This window comes from Kluyveromyces lactis (assembly GCF_000002515.2).
Source record: "Kluyveromyces lactis strain NRRL Y-1140 chromosome B complete sequence".
In the NCBI taxonomy this organism is placed as follows: domain Eukaryota; kingdom Fungi; phylum Ascomycota; class Saccharomycetes; order Saccharomycetales; family Saccharomycetaceae; genus Kluyveromyces; species Kluyveromyces lactis.
Window position 1 is genome coordinate 345,522 of NC_006038.1, and position 18,772 is coordinate 364,293.

At 38.6% G+C, this 18,772-nt stretch overlaps 6 protein-coding genes across 6 annotated transcripts; 4 read left to right on the plus strand and 2 right to left on the minus strand.

The window, feature by feature from the left end:
• Nucleotides 1–113: 113 nt before the first annotated feature.
• Nucleotides 114–5,069, plus strand: HIR3 (Hir3p; the record flags this gene model as incomplete). The annotated part of the gene is made up of 1 exon (XM_451705.1): nt 114–5,069. One exon carries the CDS (start codon nt 114–116, stop codon nt 5,067–5,069), a length of 4,956 nt encoding a protein of 1,651 aa, XP_451705.1.
• Nucleotides 5,070–5,444: 375 nt separating this feature from the next.
• On the plus strand, nt 5,445–6,654 carry HOM6 (homoserine dehydrogenase; the record flags this gene model as incomplete). The annotated part of the gene is made up of 2 exons (XM_451706.2): nt 5,445–5,478; nt 5,606–6,654. 2 exons carry the CDS (start codon nt 5,445–5,447, stop codon nt 6,652–6,654), a joined length of 1,083 nt encoding a protein of 360 aa, XP_451706.2.
• Nucleotides 6,655–6,673: 19 nt separating this feature from the next.
• Nucleotides 6,674–11,350, minus strand: IML1 (GTPase-activating protein IML1; the record flags this gene model as incomplete). The annotated part of the gene is made up of 1 exon (XM_451707.1): nt 6,674–11,350. The coding sequence occupies one exon, from the start codon at nt 11,348–11,350 to the stop codon at nt 6,674–6,676; it is 4,677 nt and encodes a 1,558-aa protein (XP_451707.1).
• Nucleotides 11,351–11,790: 440 nt separating this feature from the next.
• On the minus strand, nt 11,791–12,534 carry RPN10 (proteasome regulatory particle base subunit RPN10; the record flags this gene model as incomplete). Its single annotated transcript, XM_451708.1, has 1 exon — nt 11,791–12,534. One exon carries the CDS (start codon nt 12,532–12,534, stop codon nt 11,791–11,793), a length of 744 nt encoding a protein of 247 aa, XP_451708.1.
• A 482-nt stretch (nt 12,535–13,016) lies between these two features.
• On the plus strand, nt 13,017–13,265 carry KLLA0_B03927g (uncharacterized protein; the record flags this gene model as incomplete). The annotated part of the gene is made up of 1 exon (XM_002999307.1): nt 13,017–13,265. One exon carries the CDS (start codon nt 13,017–13,019, stop codon nt 13,263–13,265), a length of 249 nt encoding a protein of 82 aa, XP_002999353.1.
• Nucleotides 13,266–14,235: 970 nt separating this feature from the next.
• MET5 (sulfite reductase (NADPH) subunit beta) lies at nt 14,236–17,919 on the plus strand (the record flags this gene model as incomplete). Its single annotated transcript, XM_451709.1, has 1 exon — nt 14,236–17,919. One exon carries the CDS (start codon nt 14,236–14,238, stop codon nt 17,917–17,919), a length of 3,684 nt encoding a protein of 1,227 aa, XP_451709.1.
• Between the last annotated feature and the right edge of the window lie 853 nt (nt 17,920–18,772).

The following is an 18,772-nucleotide window of genomic DNA, read 5'->3' on the forward strand; positions in this document are numbered from 1 at the left end:
CAACACAACGTAAATATAATGCATCGGATATCATAGTTTATTCTTAAGGTTTGAGCTTTTGCCACGATAAACGGTCTATAGCTACTAGGTCTGAAAGGTCCAATTAGGTGAGCATGTCATCATTTGCTGCACTCAATTTGAGTACCAACGAAAATGCTGATGAGTCGAAGGACCATAGTCGAGAATTGCAGGTTGAAGAGAGTTCGAAAATATTTCAATTGGCGTTAATTCAATTGAAGGCAAAACGTTTCGACGATGCTAAAGAGACATTTGACAGGTTATTTGAAATAGATGTCATCAAACCGAATAAATGGGGTCTATACGAGTATTCTTCACCTACTCTCGATTCGCTTCGATACCTTGCGTATAGAAATAGGGGAATACTACACTACCAATATGCGAAAGAGAATTTTAAGCAGATGGAATCCGATGATGTCGTAGAACACATACTGAAAACGCTTGAATGCTTATTGGAATCTTTACAACACGGCGAGGCGGATAATACGGTTACTCACTTACTTTTGAAGATTTTTTGGAGTTTCAACAGTACGAAATTGTCTAGAACCATTCTAGAATACGAACTTACTAGATCCCCAGAGGAGATACGTCTTCTATCATCATTGAGTGCCATGTTCAAAGATCAGAAAAGGGTCTTTAAACAATATTCTCAGTTACTTAAAAAATTGCATGTTACATCACTACCACAGAATATTCCAACGGCTGTCGAAGCAGTATTAAATTGTATCGAAACATGTGATGTAGAAGAAGGACAAATTGAGCCTTTACTCAAGGATATCAAAGCTATGAAAACTGAAGATGATGAAATACTAAAAGAATTAGACGGGTCAAATTTAAACCTCAATGAATTAAGCTGGGAAGAGCTGGGTGTAAGCTTAAGGAGCTTGGTTCCGAAAACAAAAGTGGTTAATATTCTCGGAAGAAAATCAGATACTTACAGTGATCTTGAGGCACCCATCGAATATGTTTCTTTCACAACCGACGAATTTATGGAAAAGCTCAGTGATTCATCAAATGAATCTCCTGGGCATTCTCCTGAGCATTTTGAGGATGCTGTAAGTGTGATGCCTGAGACGAACAATATAGAGGTGTCAGTTGAAAGAGAACCTTCCGCGAAAAGGCAAGATTCAACCGACAGGCCAGCACAGAGATCTAGTAAGAGGTTTAAAGAGAGAGAAAAAGTCCAAGAACCCGACGTTGAACAACAGGTGGAATTTCATACTTACATTATAAATGAAATAAATCAATCGTTACATGTTTCAGGAATTGAGAAAGATATTTCGATCGAAGAACTTGATCCAAACAACGTAGCAAAGAGGCAAGAATTATGCATGTCAGACTTTTACGACTGCCTAACGTCATGGACAAATAAACACACGGAATTTCTCAAGCAAGGTCAGGAAAATTTTTCAGTCAAAGGATCAACGGATGATTTTACTCAGCTAACAATGCTTTTGCGAAGCAGTATGTTTTCTGGTGATGTAGAGCCAACAGATTCCCTCTCGGAAATAGAGGCTGAGGACGTTAGGCGTTTCATACGGGATGTCAATGATAAGAAACTTCATTTTCATGCTGTACGTTTCCTTTTCATCAAAGAATTACTAAAACTGAGAGAAGACGGCACTTGTTTAGTTACAGATTATTTTTGGAGTCCAGCATTGTATGAGGTGGTGGAATTTTTCTCAATGGCCATAGAAGTGAATCTCTATCAAATGATAGAACCATCTACGGATGAATCAACTGTTTCAATAGCTGTATCAATTTTTGAAATCATGACAAATATGATGGGAAATATCTGTAACGATCTTGCTAATAAAAAGGCGCAGGGGCAAAAATACAATGAACTTGAATCGCAACGTAATAAATTACAGAGAAAGATAGTTAGATGGTATGAAATGCTGCTATCAAAACCTCTTTCTACGAAGTTAAAATTCAGGTTTCAATGGTCACATTTTTCTTGTTTACAGTGTACCACTGATGTCACGAACAGTACTCTCATAACGACCATCGAAGACATTGAAAACAGCCTTAAAGAATTTCCAGATTTTGGTACCGTAGCGTACAGTAACTACAATAACATATCATCACTAAGCTTAAAGACAGTTCAGAGTCAATTTTCTAAAATCAAGATGTTACGCCGATTTACTATTGTAGATATCGAAAATGAAGATGAAGATAATACGCACAAAGACTATATCGAGCACTTGTACTGCATATTAAACCAAATACCTTGTGAGGGAACAGATTTCCAATCATTGTTAAGCTTTGTGAATACTTCACCATTCCTAATGAAACTTAAACTTTGGAAGCTGCTTCTCAACTATTTCGCCAGTAGAAAAGACCAACTTAGGTTCCAAAACTGTTTTTTCAGTTCGATCAAGTTTTTACTAGCTAGATTGTCCTCTGAAGAGTATCAAATACAATCACAACTTCAACGCCAGCAAACCCTTCTTTCTACGTTAACACACATCGGGGAGTTTTCAAAACGGTTCTTTCAAGTTCTATGTGATAACTGGGATATGTCATTAAAGAATCCTAGCAGAGACCAGCTACAGGTTTTAGTCTCAATTTTCAGGCTTCTATACCCTTTAGTTTTCTATGAAACGTTGACAGAAAAGAACGCATCATTGAAATCCTTCTTCAAGAAGGCAGTTAAATCTTCTATCACGATACAGGATATCTTCTTGACAGTGGCATCGCTCATGATCTTATGCCACAAATTCATTACATTAGAGAAAGAAAACGCAAAAGAAGAATTCACTGGTAGCATTATTGACTTAATATCAGCTTTACATATGCTTGCTGGCAAGTTTGAGTTTTGTGATAGATTTGATGGAAACTTCTTAAAAGTACAAGAAAAGCTCTTATGCGAATTTTCCAACGATTCTGCTTTTACACACTTGAAACGCGAATTATGGTGTCGTTATCATATATCCATTGGCTTAGATAATCCAGAAGATCAACATCAAACGCATGCACAGCCAATGGTCAAAGCGAATGCTATAATGCTTTCAAATTACTTCATCAAATTCCAATACCAGGATAGGAATATTCTAGTTCTGAGCAATAACAGGTCAAACTTTAAGCAGTTCTTTGAAACGGTTATGGAGTTAATCGGCGATATAGATTACGAAGCAAATCACGTCCTATCTCGAAATGAATACTTTTTCAATCAGTATTTCACTGCTCCAATAACGCTAAAGACCATACGTGATGCTTATGCAGGCGAATTTGAAATAGAATTCACCAGTCCCAACGATGATTTACAATCCGGTGTTGATGGTGGATTGTTTTACGTGTCAGCAGTTCACGCCTTGAACCAATATAAGGCGAGAAAAAAGTCTATGCAAGCTCGTCCTTCGGAACTCGATGCCATTATCTCTACACTAACAACTGATATTTTATATAATACGAAAAGGTTTGAGAGTTGGTACTTATTAGGAAAGTGTTATTCATTCGTTGTCGAAGACGATTTAACATGGACCTCCGACAAACTTGCATCCAGGGATAAGAAACAGGCAACAGCATTTGCAGAAAAAAAGGCTATCTTATGCTATTTGATGGCGCTTAGTCTCTACCTTTCAACCTTCAAAGAGACAACATCCGAACAAATGAAAAATGACAATAAAATCGTATTCAGAAACCTTTTAGAATCCCTTGGCAAGGAGATGCTTCAGGCATACGTAAAACCAATGAGTTCTATGAGCTATACATGGAAACTGAAACCCGTACTAGTATTAAAAGCAGATGGCAGCCTTGAAAACCTACCGATTAGCTACAAGCCCAGTATTTCTGAAACAAATATCCTCAGATGCATACTGATGATCCTCGCGAAGGCGGATACGCTATATAATAAAGATGAGGAAAGGAATTGGATGAATCCGTTCTATATTTCGAAAGTCCATTTCAAAACTGATAGGAAACTTTTTAAGGAAAGTGGCATATGCCTTTTACAAGATTCCTGTAGACTTGCGTTGCTCCAATCATCTGTCTCGGGTAGCGATAATATTTTAGAAGCACATTACGCATTGGTTAGTTACTGCTATAAATGCTTCAAGGATAGAACATTCTCTCTTGCAGAAGCAATTTCTCACTTGAGAGAGGATAATGGTTTCTTTGGGCTTCCTGAAGAAGAATGGCAAGTAGAGGATGATAAATCATTCTTCAACTTGATAATCAGACTTCTAAAATACATTTTGTCAAAAGATAAACAAAAGTGGCAACATAGACCAATTTACAGAATTGCTCAGATCAAATACACTGAATTTGAAGATACGGATGGGGCTATGAAGGAGATGAATAAATTGCTAGCTCTGAAATCTGTAAACAAAAATGTTGTCAACATTTGGAAACCAGAGAACGAACTTCCGGGTAAACATTTCGTGTATGCCTACCAATACGTGTTATTTTATATGGATCTTCTTAATGAGAAGCATGACTTCATGGCTATCGGAGGCATGGTAAAAAAACTAAGAAGGTTTGGGTCTGGGATGATCAACTCACAAGATGCCATTAATAAAGCTGTGGAACTTTTTGTAAATGGTGCAAAAGTCAAGTTATCTTTAAATGAAAAGGAACATGGAGAATTGTTAATGCAGCGCATTCCTTTCCCAGAATTTGTCGAATTGAGTGAAGAGCTATTTAATGCTTTCAAAAAGGGTGATTATCAATCAGATGTATTGGATGTCTTCTTACTTGCATACAACCTCAAAAAAGGTACAAACTCAATACAATTTGACGGTGTTTGCATTACAATATACTTCAAATATTTCTACTGTCCATTCGTAGAAAACAAGAAGCAATCTACTCCATATCCTGCACCAATAATCGAAGGAATCAGTGGACCTCAGCCAGAAAATTCACCATCTCAACAACTACCTCAATCTCAGTCGCAGCCTCAGTTGCCCAGGTCACCTTCACCAAATACCGCGAACAATAAAGAAAAAACAGCAAAGACTCCAGTAAAAAACCCGACTAGCATCCGTAAAAGGGTCAGCAAGAGAGATGTCTTTGATAGAGTTGTGAAATTAATAGAGAAAAGGCTCTCGTGATGTACTATTATATTACATACACTTTTCAATTAACGAATTCTAGCATATAAATAAGAAGCTACATAATCTCTGTGGTATATGAAGGATAGATACAGAATGCATGCAACATATGAAGCACTGAAGCCAATGTCTTCTGCTAAACCCCATATGTATACAGTTAGACTGAAGAGACATGATTTCTCTTACCAGCTTACTTTTGTTTATTCGTTACCCTCATTGATGCCACAGTTTATGCTGCAAAAATGCATCGAGCATTAATGATTCACGCTTAAAAAATCACCACCATATCGAGGTTTGAATATCAATCACCCCTCCCATCTAGTCAATCACCATTGGACTATCAAATCAATAATAGATCTATCAACAGCGTTCAATATGTCTTCCAAAGCCGTCAACGTTGCTGTCATTGGTATGTTTGAGTAAAGATCCACCGTAAAGAATTTCATACTCAGAAATTGTTAGTCGTTCTGGCTATAATATCACAATGCTATGGGTTCAACAAGCCAATAGATTACGTTTTTACTAACCATCCACAGGTACTGGTGTCGTCGGTTCATCTTTCTTGAAGCAACTGCTTTCTATCAAATCCCAAATTACTTACAATGTGATTTTGGTTGCTAAATACTCTAATGCCCTAGTTTCTAAAGATTACTCTCCATTGAAGCTAGACGCTTCTTCTTGGGAGGAAACTGTTAATGCTGAAGCAGGTAACCCAATTTCTGTCCCTGAAATTTTTGAATTCTTGCAAAAATCCCCACTGCCAACCATTTTGGTCGATAATACCTCCAATGAAGAGATTGCCAACTTTTACCCAAAGTTCATTGAAAGCGGTATTTCAATTGCCACTCCAAACAAGAAGGCATTTTCTTCGAACTTGGAATTATGGAACAACATCTTTTCTGCTAAACCATCTAATGGTTTAGTTTACCACGAAGCAACTGTTGGTGCTGGCTTGCCAATCATTGGTCCGTTGAGAGACATGATCCAAACCGGTGACAAAGTTGTGAAAATCGAAGGTATCTTCTCTGGTACCTTATCTTACATCTTCAACGAATTTTCTACTTCTACTCCAAACGATGTCGGTTTCTCTAGCGTTGTTAAAGTAGCAAAGGAACTGGGGTACACAGAACCTGATCCAAGAGATGATTTGAATGGTTTAGATGTCGCAAGAAAGGTCACTATTTTGGCAAGAATTGCTGGATTTAAGGTTGAATCTCCAACTTCTTTCCCTGTGCAATCTTTAATTCCATCTGCCCTTGAATCTGTCAAATCATCCGATGAATTCTTGCAAAAGCTACCAGACTACGACCATGAACTCAAGCAATTGAAAGAAGAAGCCGCTAAGGAAAACAAAGTTTTAAGATTTGTCGGAAAGGTTGACTTCCCTTCAAATGTCGTTTCTGTTGGTATTGAAAAGTACGATTACTCTCATCCATTCGCTTCATTGAAGGGATCTGACAATGTCATTTCAATCCAAACTGAACGTTATACCAACCCATTGGTCGTTCAAGGTGCAGGTGCAGGTGCCGACGTCACTGCTGCAGGTGTCTTGGCTGACGTTATCAAGATTGCAGAAAGATTGTAAGTCTTTTGAATATACAAAACTACGTATATAGATTAAATGACTGGAACGAAGTATACTCGTCCAAATCAACCCTATTATCGATATGCTTTTCTTTAGCCTCTAAGAAGATATCTCTTAGCGATTCGTAATTTTCACAGGTTTTCCTAAAATTCAACATGATCTTTTGGGCATCTGAAGTGAATTTAAGATGCGATGATGCCTTACTACCTATATTACCAGTGTTCATTCTAGAAATGTGAAGGTTGTTCGGAGCCAAAAAGAAATCTCCACTTTCTCTAATTTCAGCCATACATGATCCAGTATAATGGATATATTGTGCATATTTGAACATCGGCTTCCCCCACGAATATATGATTTGATAGCTGTTTGTTTTCTCCGATTGGAAGAATTTCGAAGCTCTGTTGTCAAGAAGGAAACCTGACTTTTCCAAGAGATAGATGTGGTAGAAAAATTTTTGTTCACGGAAAATAGTCTCGTCTTTGAATTCCAAATCTTGCCATGGGTTTATAGCCAGCTTGATGTTCATAAACGAATGGAAGGGGTTGATTTTCGGTATGTTACAAAGTTCATCCCACGGAATTTCAACTAGTTTCAACCCATATCTTTCTGCCAACCTTGACCAGTTGCTAATCAAGTCGTCAATTAGCTTTGGAGTGGCTGTTAACCATTCCAAACGGATGTGGAAGCAATGATCTGGATTATGCACTCTGTCATAATGAGCTATGCAGGTTTCAAGTTTATACGACTTTCTACTTGGATCCAAATCCACAGTGACTGCATTACTTAGTAACACGGTAATACTATGTTCTTCAGGTTTGGTTATTTGGTCTTCTGATTGTTGATTACTCTCAACAGAAATCGTGGGGTCTATAGATTTTGCAGACTCGGATTTATTACTTGTCGAAATCTTTCTCATCAAATGACTTTCATTGCTATGCTTTGTGGAAGTCTTATAAAGAGTTTTGTTTTCTGTGGTAAATTCGGGATTTAACTGATAAAAATAATGCCCATCTAGAAAACCGTGCCTACTCTCAACGTGATGGAAAAGACCTTTATTCATTAATTCTTGTCCATACACCACAGCATCTTCCCTCGTATGAACGTCGGAGAAATGTTCTATCAACCAGTTTACCAATTCAAGTCCGATGAAACAGTTTTCATGCCGTTTCCAATGCCATTTTCTGTTGACTAATTTGATTTGATATACACCATGTTGGAGTTCGTAAGCTATTTTCGTTAGATCAGCATCTTTAGACAAAGTTTCAGCATCTTCCATGAAAATTGAATTCTTAACAGCAGCTCCCGAATTCTTTAGAAAATCATTGTGTTCTTCTATGAAGTCAAAGAGGTAGCCAGTATAGAAAAGTACTTCGGGCAGAATTTCTTCCTTATGTGACCTTTTGTCTTTTTTCTCATGTTCAGTTCTCAATCTGGATCTCGAAATGGAAGAAATGATCTTCCTTAAACCTTCTAACCTGATTTCTTCTGCAGTCAAAGTCTCTTTCCTGCCATTAATTGTTGATTGAAATGTGTTGGGTGGGATCTCCGCCGGAAGAATAACGAATTTGCATCTGAATCGTTTCTGCGTAGCTGGATCCATGATAGTATCATTAAAACCTGCTAGGACTTGATCAATCTGATTCCAATTATAGCTTTCCCTTCTAGTTTTCACTGGATCCAAATCCAACTCTCTATATTCTACCTCGTACCTTGTTTTAACATAAGGTGTGTATTTTGCAAAACTCTGCAACAGTTTAGAATCGTCATGTTTTATATATTTTTGAACATCAATAGTCTCGTCAAAACAGACAATTCGGTGAATTTCGTTATCAATTCTCAAATAAATGCTAACATCCCTATAATTCTCTTTATTGATTAAATGTGTAATCCTAGATCCGTCTGTATCTTTATCTCTGGCCTTCTCTACTCTTGTTACGTTCTTTCCCAAGCAAAATTGAAAGCCTGCCAACAATCTCACGTAAATCATATTTTGTAATAGGTCAAACACACTTTGCTGATATCCTTCCTGTTCAATATTCAAGGAAACAGTGTGATTTCTCAAGGAAAATTGGTGCTCAAAATCGAATGGTGTTGGGAACATGCTTGTGGTCAACGGAAGTTCTGCTGGGGTTGTAAAAGACCGCCACTTGGTGTACTTCTTGGCAACATATTTCGGGAAAACATCCTTCCAACGGTTGGGAATGAGGTAGCTAGCAAGTTCTGCGTCAACAGGAACGGATGGATTTTCTATTTCAATCCAACTATCACCTTTTATTCCATTTTTAGGCTTGTTATTTGGTTTGGATGTCTTGAGAGAAGTCTCACTTAGTAAGAAATTTTTATCTTGTACTCTTTGGTTACCAGAAGACTGTGAACTCAGTATAGATGTTCCGCATGAAGCTTCTTTTTTGTTATCATCGAACAATTGTTTCTGCTTGTGCAAAAGCTTTGGATTTGGGGACCTTTTATACTGAGATCCTGTATCACTCAAAGATGATGAAGAACCAGTCAAATCAGTAGGTTGTATATTAGCTTTTTGGCGGAGGGACGATTGACTCTTTTTAATCGCCAAATCTGGGAATAGTTTAGAGATTATCTTCTGTGTCACACCGGAATTTGCATGACTTAATCTTTTTAAAGTATTTAATGCCAAAGAATTCGTCGCCGTCATTTGGTTCTTGTATTCAAATTCAGTTCGTGGTAAATTAGAGTTCGGAGATGAAGATAGCTGAGCGAACACCTTCTCTTTGAAAGCTGGTTGAAGGACAGCATTAGTGGATTTTGGTTTCATCCATGTGATAGTATCAATGTGGTTAGTATTCCCCTTGGACTTCGATACTGTACGTCTATTCCAATCATTCTTACTCTCTTTAGAAGAGCGGAACTCCGCAGCAAGAGCAGCATCCATATGCATTGAGTAAGGGCCACTCTGAACTTCGAAAGCAGCAGAATCGTAAGATTCCATAAAATCTGATACAGAGTTGCATTTGTCGTTTATTTTTATGGATTGTAAGGCAATTTCCTCTTTTAGTTCAGTTTCAGTTAATCCCATCATTAAAACGTTGTATATTTTACATCTGGGTCGCCATTCAACATTAGCTCTGGAAGAATCATTCCAGAAGGATATACTTAACCAGGTTGGCGTGCAATAATGTAATTGGTCTTTGTAGTCTCTATAACGTAACAACGGAACTATATGAAGCGGTGGACGTGATAGACAAATGAGGTCCATTGTAATCTCTAGAGACATTAATTTTTGAGTGGTAATTTTTAGTAGATCATAGTCAACATCGTATAAACCTGAACCAGCAGTAACGATGATGGCATGTGTAGTCGTGTGCCGTAGATCATTTTGTTTGAAGGGATCGGTCACCAAAGTAGTTGCCAGATTAATTGTCTCCAACAAATTAGACTTTATGACAGAAGGAAGAGACCCTTTTATCACACTAACGTTTTCATTTAGCTTGACATTTCTGAGATCCTGTGCAATTCTTATAAACTCTTTCCTAAGTGTTTTCATGATTTCAACCCAGTGTACTATATTAACCTGGTCAACAACTGCTCGATAATAATCGTCAGTGTTCTTGAGCCTCTCTCCGGATGTGACATCATTGAATGATGAATCCGATCTGTCAATTGAAGCACAAAACATTATGGAAATGGAATGATGTGTGCCTATATTTTTCCACTTTCGGAATATTTTTGGAAAAAGAGAGTTAACCACTTTATGGAAAGTCTCCTCTCCATTCTCCTCAAAATGCCACATCTCGTCTGTTATTTGAATCATGAACAGTAGTTTTGCTGATTCAGATCGGAACACGATTTTAGTATTTTCATCGATATACCCAGAAAATATCTTCTTTCCATTTATGTATATCCCTTTAACCGTTGCCCTTACCGTTTCAATCAAACCAACTCGTTGCCCTAAAAAGACACACGAATCATGGAGCTGAGTAGAAAATTTCCACATATCGCCTCTGTTAACGTAACTATCTTTAACATGAAGCTCCACCAAATCAACAGCAAGCTGCTTCTTCTCTTTTAACTTTACCCACACTTTAGATCGTATTGGTAGGTCCAAAACTTGTTGTAGTTGCCCAGATAAAACTGAAATTTGGAAACTCTTCAATCTCCTTCTTGTTTCTGTATCAAAATCTTTCACTATGAAATATAACTTTTTATCTTTGGATCCGGGAGAAGTTCTGTAAGTTTTTAGTTCAGCCAGATCACCTTCTTTGGCACCCTTAATGGATGATATGTCAACCATAACTTGTTCATTCGAAAACCTTGCTTCATGAAAAGCAAGTTCCAACTCGAGGGATCTTTTAGCTGTTCTCGCTTCTGCGTCACTATCATTATCCGCAATATTCTTACTATCCTGACAACCATCTTGTGATTGCGCCTGCAGGGCTTTAGATTGAGTATTTTTCAAACCATTGGTCGATAACTGCATCCGAGGGCCGTTGAACGCAGATCCTTGCATTTGAGAGCTGACGCCGATACTCAAAGTATTATTTCTAATTGTAACATTCGTACCAGAAGTTGCATCAGATGAACCGGTACCTTGAAAGTTATACCTTGCAGAAGATTTGGTGCTGATGGCATCGCTTTGCACTGATGACAGGGCATCCCTGTCCCTTGGAACAGGCCTTGATCCTGACCTTAGGTTAGAAAATATAAGTTCCCCGGGAGGCATGTCTTAAGGAAGACGACTAGGGATCCTTGACAATTGATCAATTTCACTGCTTCTACAATGCAAACTGGAGAAAAAAAGTACAATGAGGTTGAGTGGATGAGTTTTCTTCATCCATATGTGTTTTGTCTTGTCTGCATCTTGATATTTTTCAAATTATTGGTTTTTTCGTAGATTATTGTTGAAAGGGTACAAAATATATATCACGTGAATAGGACAATGTTCATACATGGACATGTTCGAAGCTTAATAGTTAATACCATGAGAACTTGCAGTAAACCATGAACTGAAGTTGGCTTTCTCGATATTGGGAGAGGGTACAATATTAAGAAGTTGAGTTGTTAAAGGGCCATGTTATGACGATTTACTGGGTCATTAGTATACAGAATAGATACCTATATGAGACGGAGGTTGTTAAGAATGCGGAAGTTTAAAGGAATGACTTACTCTGTCGAGTTTTGTCTTATGCGTTCCTGTCTTTCCTGTTCTTCTTGCATAGATAAGCGCAATGCCATTGCCAATTCAGGATCTAGGGATGGATCAACACCAAAGTCCATAAAATCGTCATTACCTCCCATTGAGAAGCCAGCCTCAGCAGCAGGACCTTCAAGTACAATAGGCGATGCTGCTACATGCTCGTAGAGTAGTTTGGGGCCTGCATCAATGTTCAAAAGAGTAGATTTACTATCCTCTTGCCCACTGTTGACCGTTTCTACGAATTCCTCCAATAGGTCAGCGTTCGTATCAGTTTCACCGAAATTGATAACATCAACCGCAATGCTATTTTTCTTCAACTTCTTTGCCATCTTAATCAAATCCTGTCTATCCTCAGTGATTGGACTACAAACGAATATAATAATCCTTTGACGCTGTACTCTATTTTGTCTATGTTTCAAAGTCAATGCAGCAATCTGTATGGCAGTGGCAAAATGGATGGACCCTCCAATATTGATATCATGTAGTCCGCTCAAGATCTTACCGAATTCGTTTGTGAATGTGGATAAAACTTTTGGGTTTGCCTCGGCAGCAGATACCAACCCTATAGTGTTCTCTGGATTACTGTTTCTTTTCGCCTGGAAAATATACTCAACGGCATCAACTTGTGCCACAAATCGAGTTCTTGGAAAGTCACCGTTCCTGGCATATTCCGAGTTATCAACAACCAATACAGTAGCTTCTAAAACCATCTCTCTTTCCTTAATATATCTGTTCTAAAATGATTCCAAATAAGAGAATAATTCAATCAAAGACTACAAAAAATTATCTCGCTTTAAAATAGAATAGCGGTACGCAATCTTAATTGATATAGAATGGGTTCAGCAACTTAATTATCCATTAGTTAACCTTCTTTTCCCTGGTGGCAACTGTAGCTAGGAACTACTTCTTTTCTCTATATTAAATATTAACCTAACTTTACTTTGAACCAAATTACCCACTAGATTAATAAATCCGGGTAATAAAAATCCAATCTCTCTTTTTCTTCCCCTTCACGCAGATCAATCTGCAGGGCCTTCTGTCGTTCTCCGTATTATGGCAGAAACTTCGCAAACTCTCTGTCAAAACCAAAAGTTAAGGTTTCGGATCTTTATATAAGTAAACAAACAGGTGAAATAATGAAGATCAAGCACTTGAGATTTTATCCGCCGAAGTGACTAATAGAGAAACAGTGATGAGTACCGGCGAAGATGGTTCCAAAAACGGGCAGCATATTACTGAAAAGCAACGAGAGAAGATTCGAAGTGCGTTAATAACTCGCCAGGAAGAGAAACTGCAAGAGGCCCTGAATGAGATAGAGAGAGTGAAAGGTAACACCAAAGAGATGCTGGAATCTGTGATTTCTACGTGGAAAGAGAAGGCTAAATTGAGGGATGGAACTATCCAGGAAACCCTGGACCGTGAAAGGGCTGGTGATGTTTAGAAGTGCATTTAAAATCGTTTAACCAAATCGAAGAACGGATGCCGGGGACTTCAGAACGAACTCCCACGTGACCATGCCTAAGATCGAAAGACTGTTTCCCCCCAATTCTGTGGTGATATTAAAGTGGGCGAGAAATCCAATTAGTGCTCCGGGTGATTAATAGTCACGTGTAATGATTTCCCACGTGATGTTTTTTTGTTGGTCAAGAAGTCTTACCATACACAAACACCACGGTTTTCTTTTTTTTTTTTTTTTTGTTGTGAAAGAGTAATCCACTGTTATCTTACCAGTCAGCAGGTAAACATCTGATATTCCGGAAAAAAAAAAAGAACTTCCCTTAGCGTCCTCGCTAGCATTCAGTCTTACTCATTCTCGCATACACAGTTTGGACCAATGGTTCTAACTTTGCGTCCGTGTGATTACGCCTGCACGCCACAACTGTGTGCGTTCCGGTAACTAAAAAAAATAGTTTGATTAGTATAGTCTTGATGTGCTTGATGAGCAGAGTAGCGAAACGGGGAATATAAAGAAGTTGAAATATACGTTCTAAATAGCCTCCTGATACCCACTGTCTTGGAAGGAAGGCACTCTAAGTAGTACAAAAACCCAAGGTTCCTAGTTCTTATCCCTTGTATTTAAGAACTTAGTGTTGACTAGAAAGACATCGAAAGATATTCTCCAAACTGGAAGTTATCAATTCATTAAAGGATATCCTGTCCGTCCCCATTCGTTAACACTATCTTTTAATAGGCTTCCGATTCCATTCCAAAGGCGGGTCCTGGTTTAATTCTATTTATTTATTATCACTATTTTGGGCTTTGATAACTCCAGAATATTTTTGGCAATCCTTATACTCTTCTTTGTTATTGCAATTAAGGATTTCTATCCATTTGGTTAGTAAGGCTTAAAATATCAGTAAGTTTTTTGAACTGAGAAGCTGAAAGAATATTTTCAACAGAGGTAAGTGATTATGACCGGTTACAGCTTGGCGCAAGTTTTGGCAGAAGCCAGTCGTTCTGTTGTTTCAAGAAACAACGTTTTCTATACAACTCCATCCAAATCTGAAAACTCCGGTATTTCCTTGGAACTTTCCAAAACCGATGCAATCAGGTTGCTTAACAGTAATGACCCATTCGCAACTATCTCTGAAGCTGCTTCCAAAGATGTATTTACTACAGTTTTTACAGATGATTCAACATTGCTGAAGGCTCTTCCTTACCTATACAGCTTGAAATCTCTTCCGGTTGTTATCAACGTGGAGTTGACATTGCAAGATTTTTCAATTATTCCTGCTTTGAAAGATTTGGATTATGTTAGTTTTGTCTCCAACAGTTTTGCTGATGCTAAGGCTGCTGCGGAGGTTTCATACAAGGTAGCTTCTACCTTATTACAGCCTGTGCTACATTTTATCAGTGTTCCTTATCACGTCGAAGGAATCGCTGAATTATCCTTTCAAAAAGCTGAATTTACAGAAGATGAAGAAGCTGAATCAGAAAGACTTGAAGATTTGCTCACCGTTGAAAAATACAATTTCTATTCTCATAACAAGCTGCCTTCTACAGTCGTGATAAATTTATCGCCATATGCCCAAGAATTCTCGGAGTCACTACCAAAGGATACAGCATTGATAGATCTCAAGGTCTACAGACCTTTCGATTTGACTTCTCTTCTTGCAGAGATCCCAACATCTGTTAAAGATATTGTTATTGTTCAAAAATCTAACAGCAAGCCGGAGAATACCAATGGATTCGAACCAATCCAACTAGATTTTTTCTCTGATTTTAATTTACTTGTTGAAAGAGAGATCAAGCAAATCGTTGTCTCTAACGTTGGGGAAATCACCGATTTTTCCAAAACTCTGCAACAGTTAATTTCCAACATCAAGTCAGACTCTCCCGATCTCTCTTTATACCTAGGAGAACGTGTTGAAACTGAAGCTACACAAGGTTTATCAATCTCAATTGCAGGTGCTCTTTCACTGGAATTCGCTTATGAAAAGGTCTTAAACCAACTCTTCAAATCGAACTTAGATGTATTGAACAAATACGACAACGAAAGTGTCAATGTCACCAACCCAGAATATGGATTTGGTCTATTTTTGAAGCAAAAGCAAGAACGTGATTCCTTGATTTCATTGGCCAATAAATCATTGAATGCTTCAGAATATACTTCAAGTGATGGTCAGAAAATTGTTGAACTTCTTGATCAATGGATTAAGTTGAATAATGTTGCTCTAGAAGAGTCCACGATTGAAAAGGGAAACAAAGTTGCAGAAGAGCTATTCGAGTTACTACAAAACAACGATCATTCATCTACTGCTCTCTCTCTATTGAAAAAAATTGGATCAGTGGAGGCGTTGAAATTTAAGTCTTCATGGCTTGTCGGATCAGATGCTTGGTCTTACGATCTCGGTCAGTCTGGTGTCCACCATGTGCTCGCTTCTAATGAGAATATCAACATTCTAATCATCGATTCCGATCCATATGATAAAGTAAAAGCCTCTGAGATTAAATCTAGAAAGAAAGACGTTGGTCTCTACGCTATGAACTTTGGTAACGCTTACGTCGCATCTGTTGCTGTTTATTCATCATACACACAGCTACTTACATCATTTGTCGAAGCTTCTAAATTTGTTGGACCATCAATCATTCTAGCGTACTTGCCATACAACTCAGAAAGAGACACTCCACTAGAAGTTTTAAAAGAAACCAAAATTGGTGTCGAAAGTGGTTACTGGCCTTTATACAGGTTTAACCCTTACGAAGAACGCGACGACCAAGTTTTCAAATTGGACTCCTCTGTTATCAAACAACAACTGAAGGACTTTTTAGACCGAGAGAATAAGCTCACTCTTCTAGCTCAAAAGTCCCCAGAGCTTGCCAGAAATTTGAAGCATTCCGCCTCAGATGCGATTCAATTGAAACAAGACAGAAGGGCTAAAGCAGCATTCGATCAACTCTTAGAAGGTCTCTCTGGCCCTCCTCTTCACATTTATCATGCTTCTGACGGTGGCAATGCAGCTAATTTAGCAAAAAGATTGGGTACAAGGGCATCTGCTAGAGGTCTAAAAACTATTGTACTATCAATGGAAGACATTGTTCTAGAAGAGTTACCAGGTGAAGAGAATGTTGTATTTATAACGTCAACTGCTGGTCAAGGTGAATTCCCTCAAGATGGTAAGGCATTTTGGGATGCTCTGAAGTCTTCTACTGACCTCGATTTAGCTTCTTTGAATTTCTCCGTGTTTGGTTTAGGTGACTCTGCATACTGGCCACGTAAGGAAGACGCCCATTACTACAACAAACCCGCTAAGGATTTGTTCAAGAGATTAGAATTGCTTTCTGGTCAAGAACTAGTTTCTTTGGGATTGGGTGATGACCAGGATGCCGATGGTTATCAAACAGGCTATGCTGTGTGGGAAGCTCAGCTCTGGGAGAAACTTGGTGTTTCCGGTGCAACTGTCCCTGATGAACCAAAGCCGATCACCAATGAAGATATCAAAATTGCTTCCAATTTCCTCAGAGATACAATTGTGGAAGGGCTACAAGATGAATCAACTGGTGCAATTTCTGCGTGGGATCAGCAATTAACCAAGTTCCATGGTATCTATATGCAAGATGATCGTGATATAAGAGACACTAGGAAGAGTCAAGGTCTTGAACCTTATTACATTTTCATGTCAAGAGTTAGATTACCAGGTGGAAAGGCCAATCCAGATCAATGGTTGATTCTTGATCACTTAGCAGACAAAACTGGTAACGGTACAGTTAAAATTACCACCAGAGCAACTTTCCAATTGCATGGTGTTGTTAAGCACAATTTAAAGCACACTATCAGAGCTATGAATTCCACCTTGATGGACACTTTAGCGGCGTGTGGTGATGTTAACAGAAATGTCATGCTTTCTGCTTTGCCTGCTAATGCCACGGTTCACAAACAAATTGCAGACGTTGGTACATATCTTTCTGAACGTTTCTTGCCTCAAACAACGGCGTATCACGAAATTTGGTTAGAGGGTCCAGACAAGGATGATGAAGATCCTTCTTGGCCAGAGACCTACGAGAAAAGACAAGAAGGTCCTATAAAGAAGAAGAAAACTCTTGTTGCCGGTAATGCATTAGTTGATGCGGAACCAGTCTATGGTCCAACATACTTACCAAGAAAGTTCAAGATCAATATTACTGTTCCACCTTTCAATGATGTCGATGTGTGGTCCAGTGACGTTGGTTTGATTGCTATAATTGATGAACCAACTCAAACTCTAACAGGTTTCAATCTCTATGTTGGTGGTGGTATGGGGAGTACCCACAACAACAAAAAGACATACCCAAGAACAGGTTCGTTGTTCGGGTATGTCTCCGTAGCAGATGTGGGAGATGCCATTGAAAAGGTGATGATTGTTCAAAGAGATCATGGTGATCGTACCAACCGTAAGCACGCTCGTTTAAAGTACACTGTTGATGATTTGACCATTGAAGGTTACAAGCAGAAGGTCGAAGAACTATGGGGCAAGAAGTTTGAACCTGCTGCTGCGTATGAGATCAAATCAAACATTGATTACTTCGGTTGGGTAAAGGATGAAACTGGACTAAATCATTTCACTGCCTTCATTGAAAATGGTAGAGTGGAAGATACAGTAGAGCTGCCTCAGTAAACAGGTTTCAGGAAAATTGCACAGTTGATGAAGAAAGATAACTTCGGTCACTTCAGATTAACCGGTAACCAACACGTTCTTATCTCAGACGTTGATGACGAGCATTTAGACGAAGTTAAAGCTATCATGAACAAGTACAAGCTAGACAACACGAACTTCAGTGGATTGAGGTTATCGTCTGCTGCATGTGTTGCTTTGCCAACCTGTGGTTTGGCTATGGCCGAATCTGAACGTTATTTGCCTGTTTTAATCACAAAGCTGGAGAATGCATTAGAAGAGTATGGGTTACGCCACGATTCTATTGTCATGAGAATGACTGGTTGTCCAAATGGTTGTGCTCGTCCATGGTTAGCTGAGGTTGCTTTAGTGGGTAAAGCCCCAGGAACTTATAATCTATTACTCGGAGGTGGTTATTACGGTCAAAGATTGAACAAACTATACAGAGCATCCATCAAAGAAGATGAAATTTTAGCCACATTGAAACCTCTATTTAAGAGGTGGTCCTTGGAAAGACTCGAAGGTGAACACTTCGGGGATTTCGTCATTAGAGTAGGTGTTATCAAACCAACCTTGGAAGGTAAATACTTCCATGATGATCTTCCAGAAGAAGCTCTATGAGGGAGCCAACTCCTTTCATATGCTCCCACCTGGCCACCCACCCACACACACATACATACACAAACACAAACGATTTGTTTATTTAAATATTTATTTTGTACATTGTCGCATAGAAAATGCATATTTATCTGACGTTCTTCTTCGTTACGCCCTTTCATGGTTTAAGGGATGACTCAATTTACACTATCCTGCAAGGTGCTACAACAATGTATTAGTCAGGTGATCGCAAATTGCA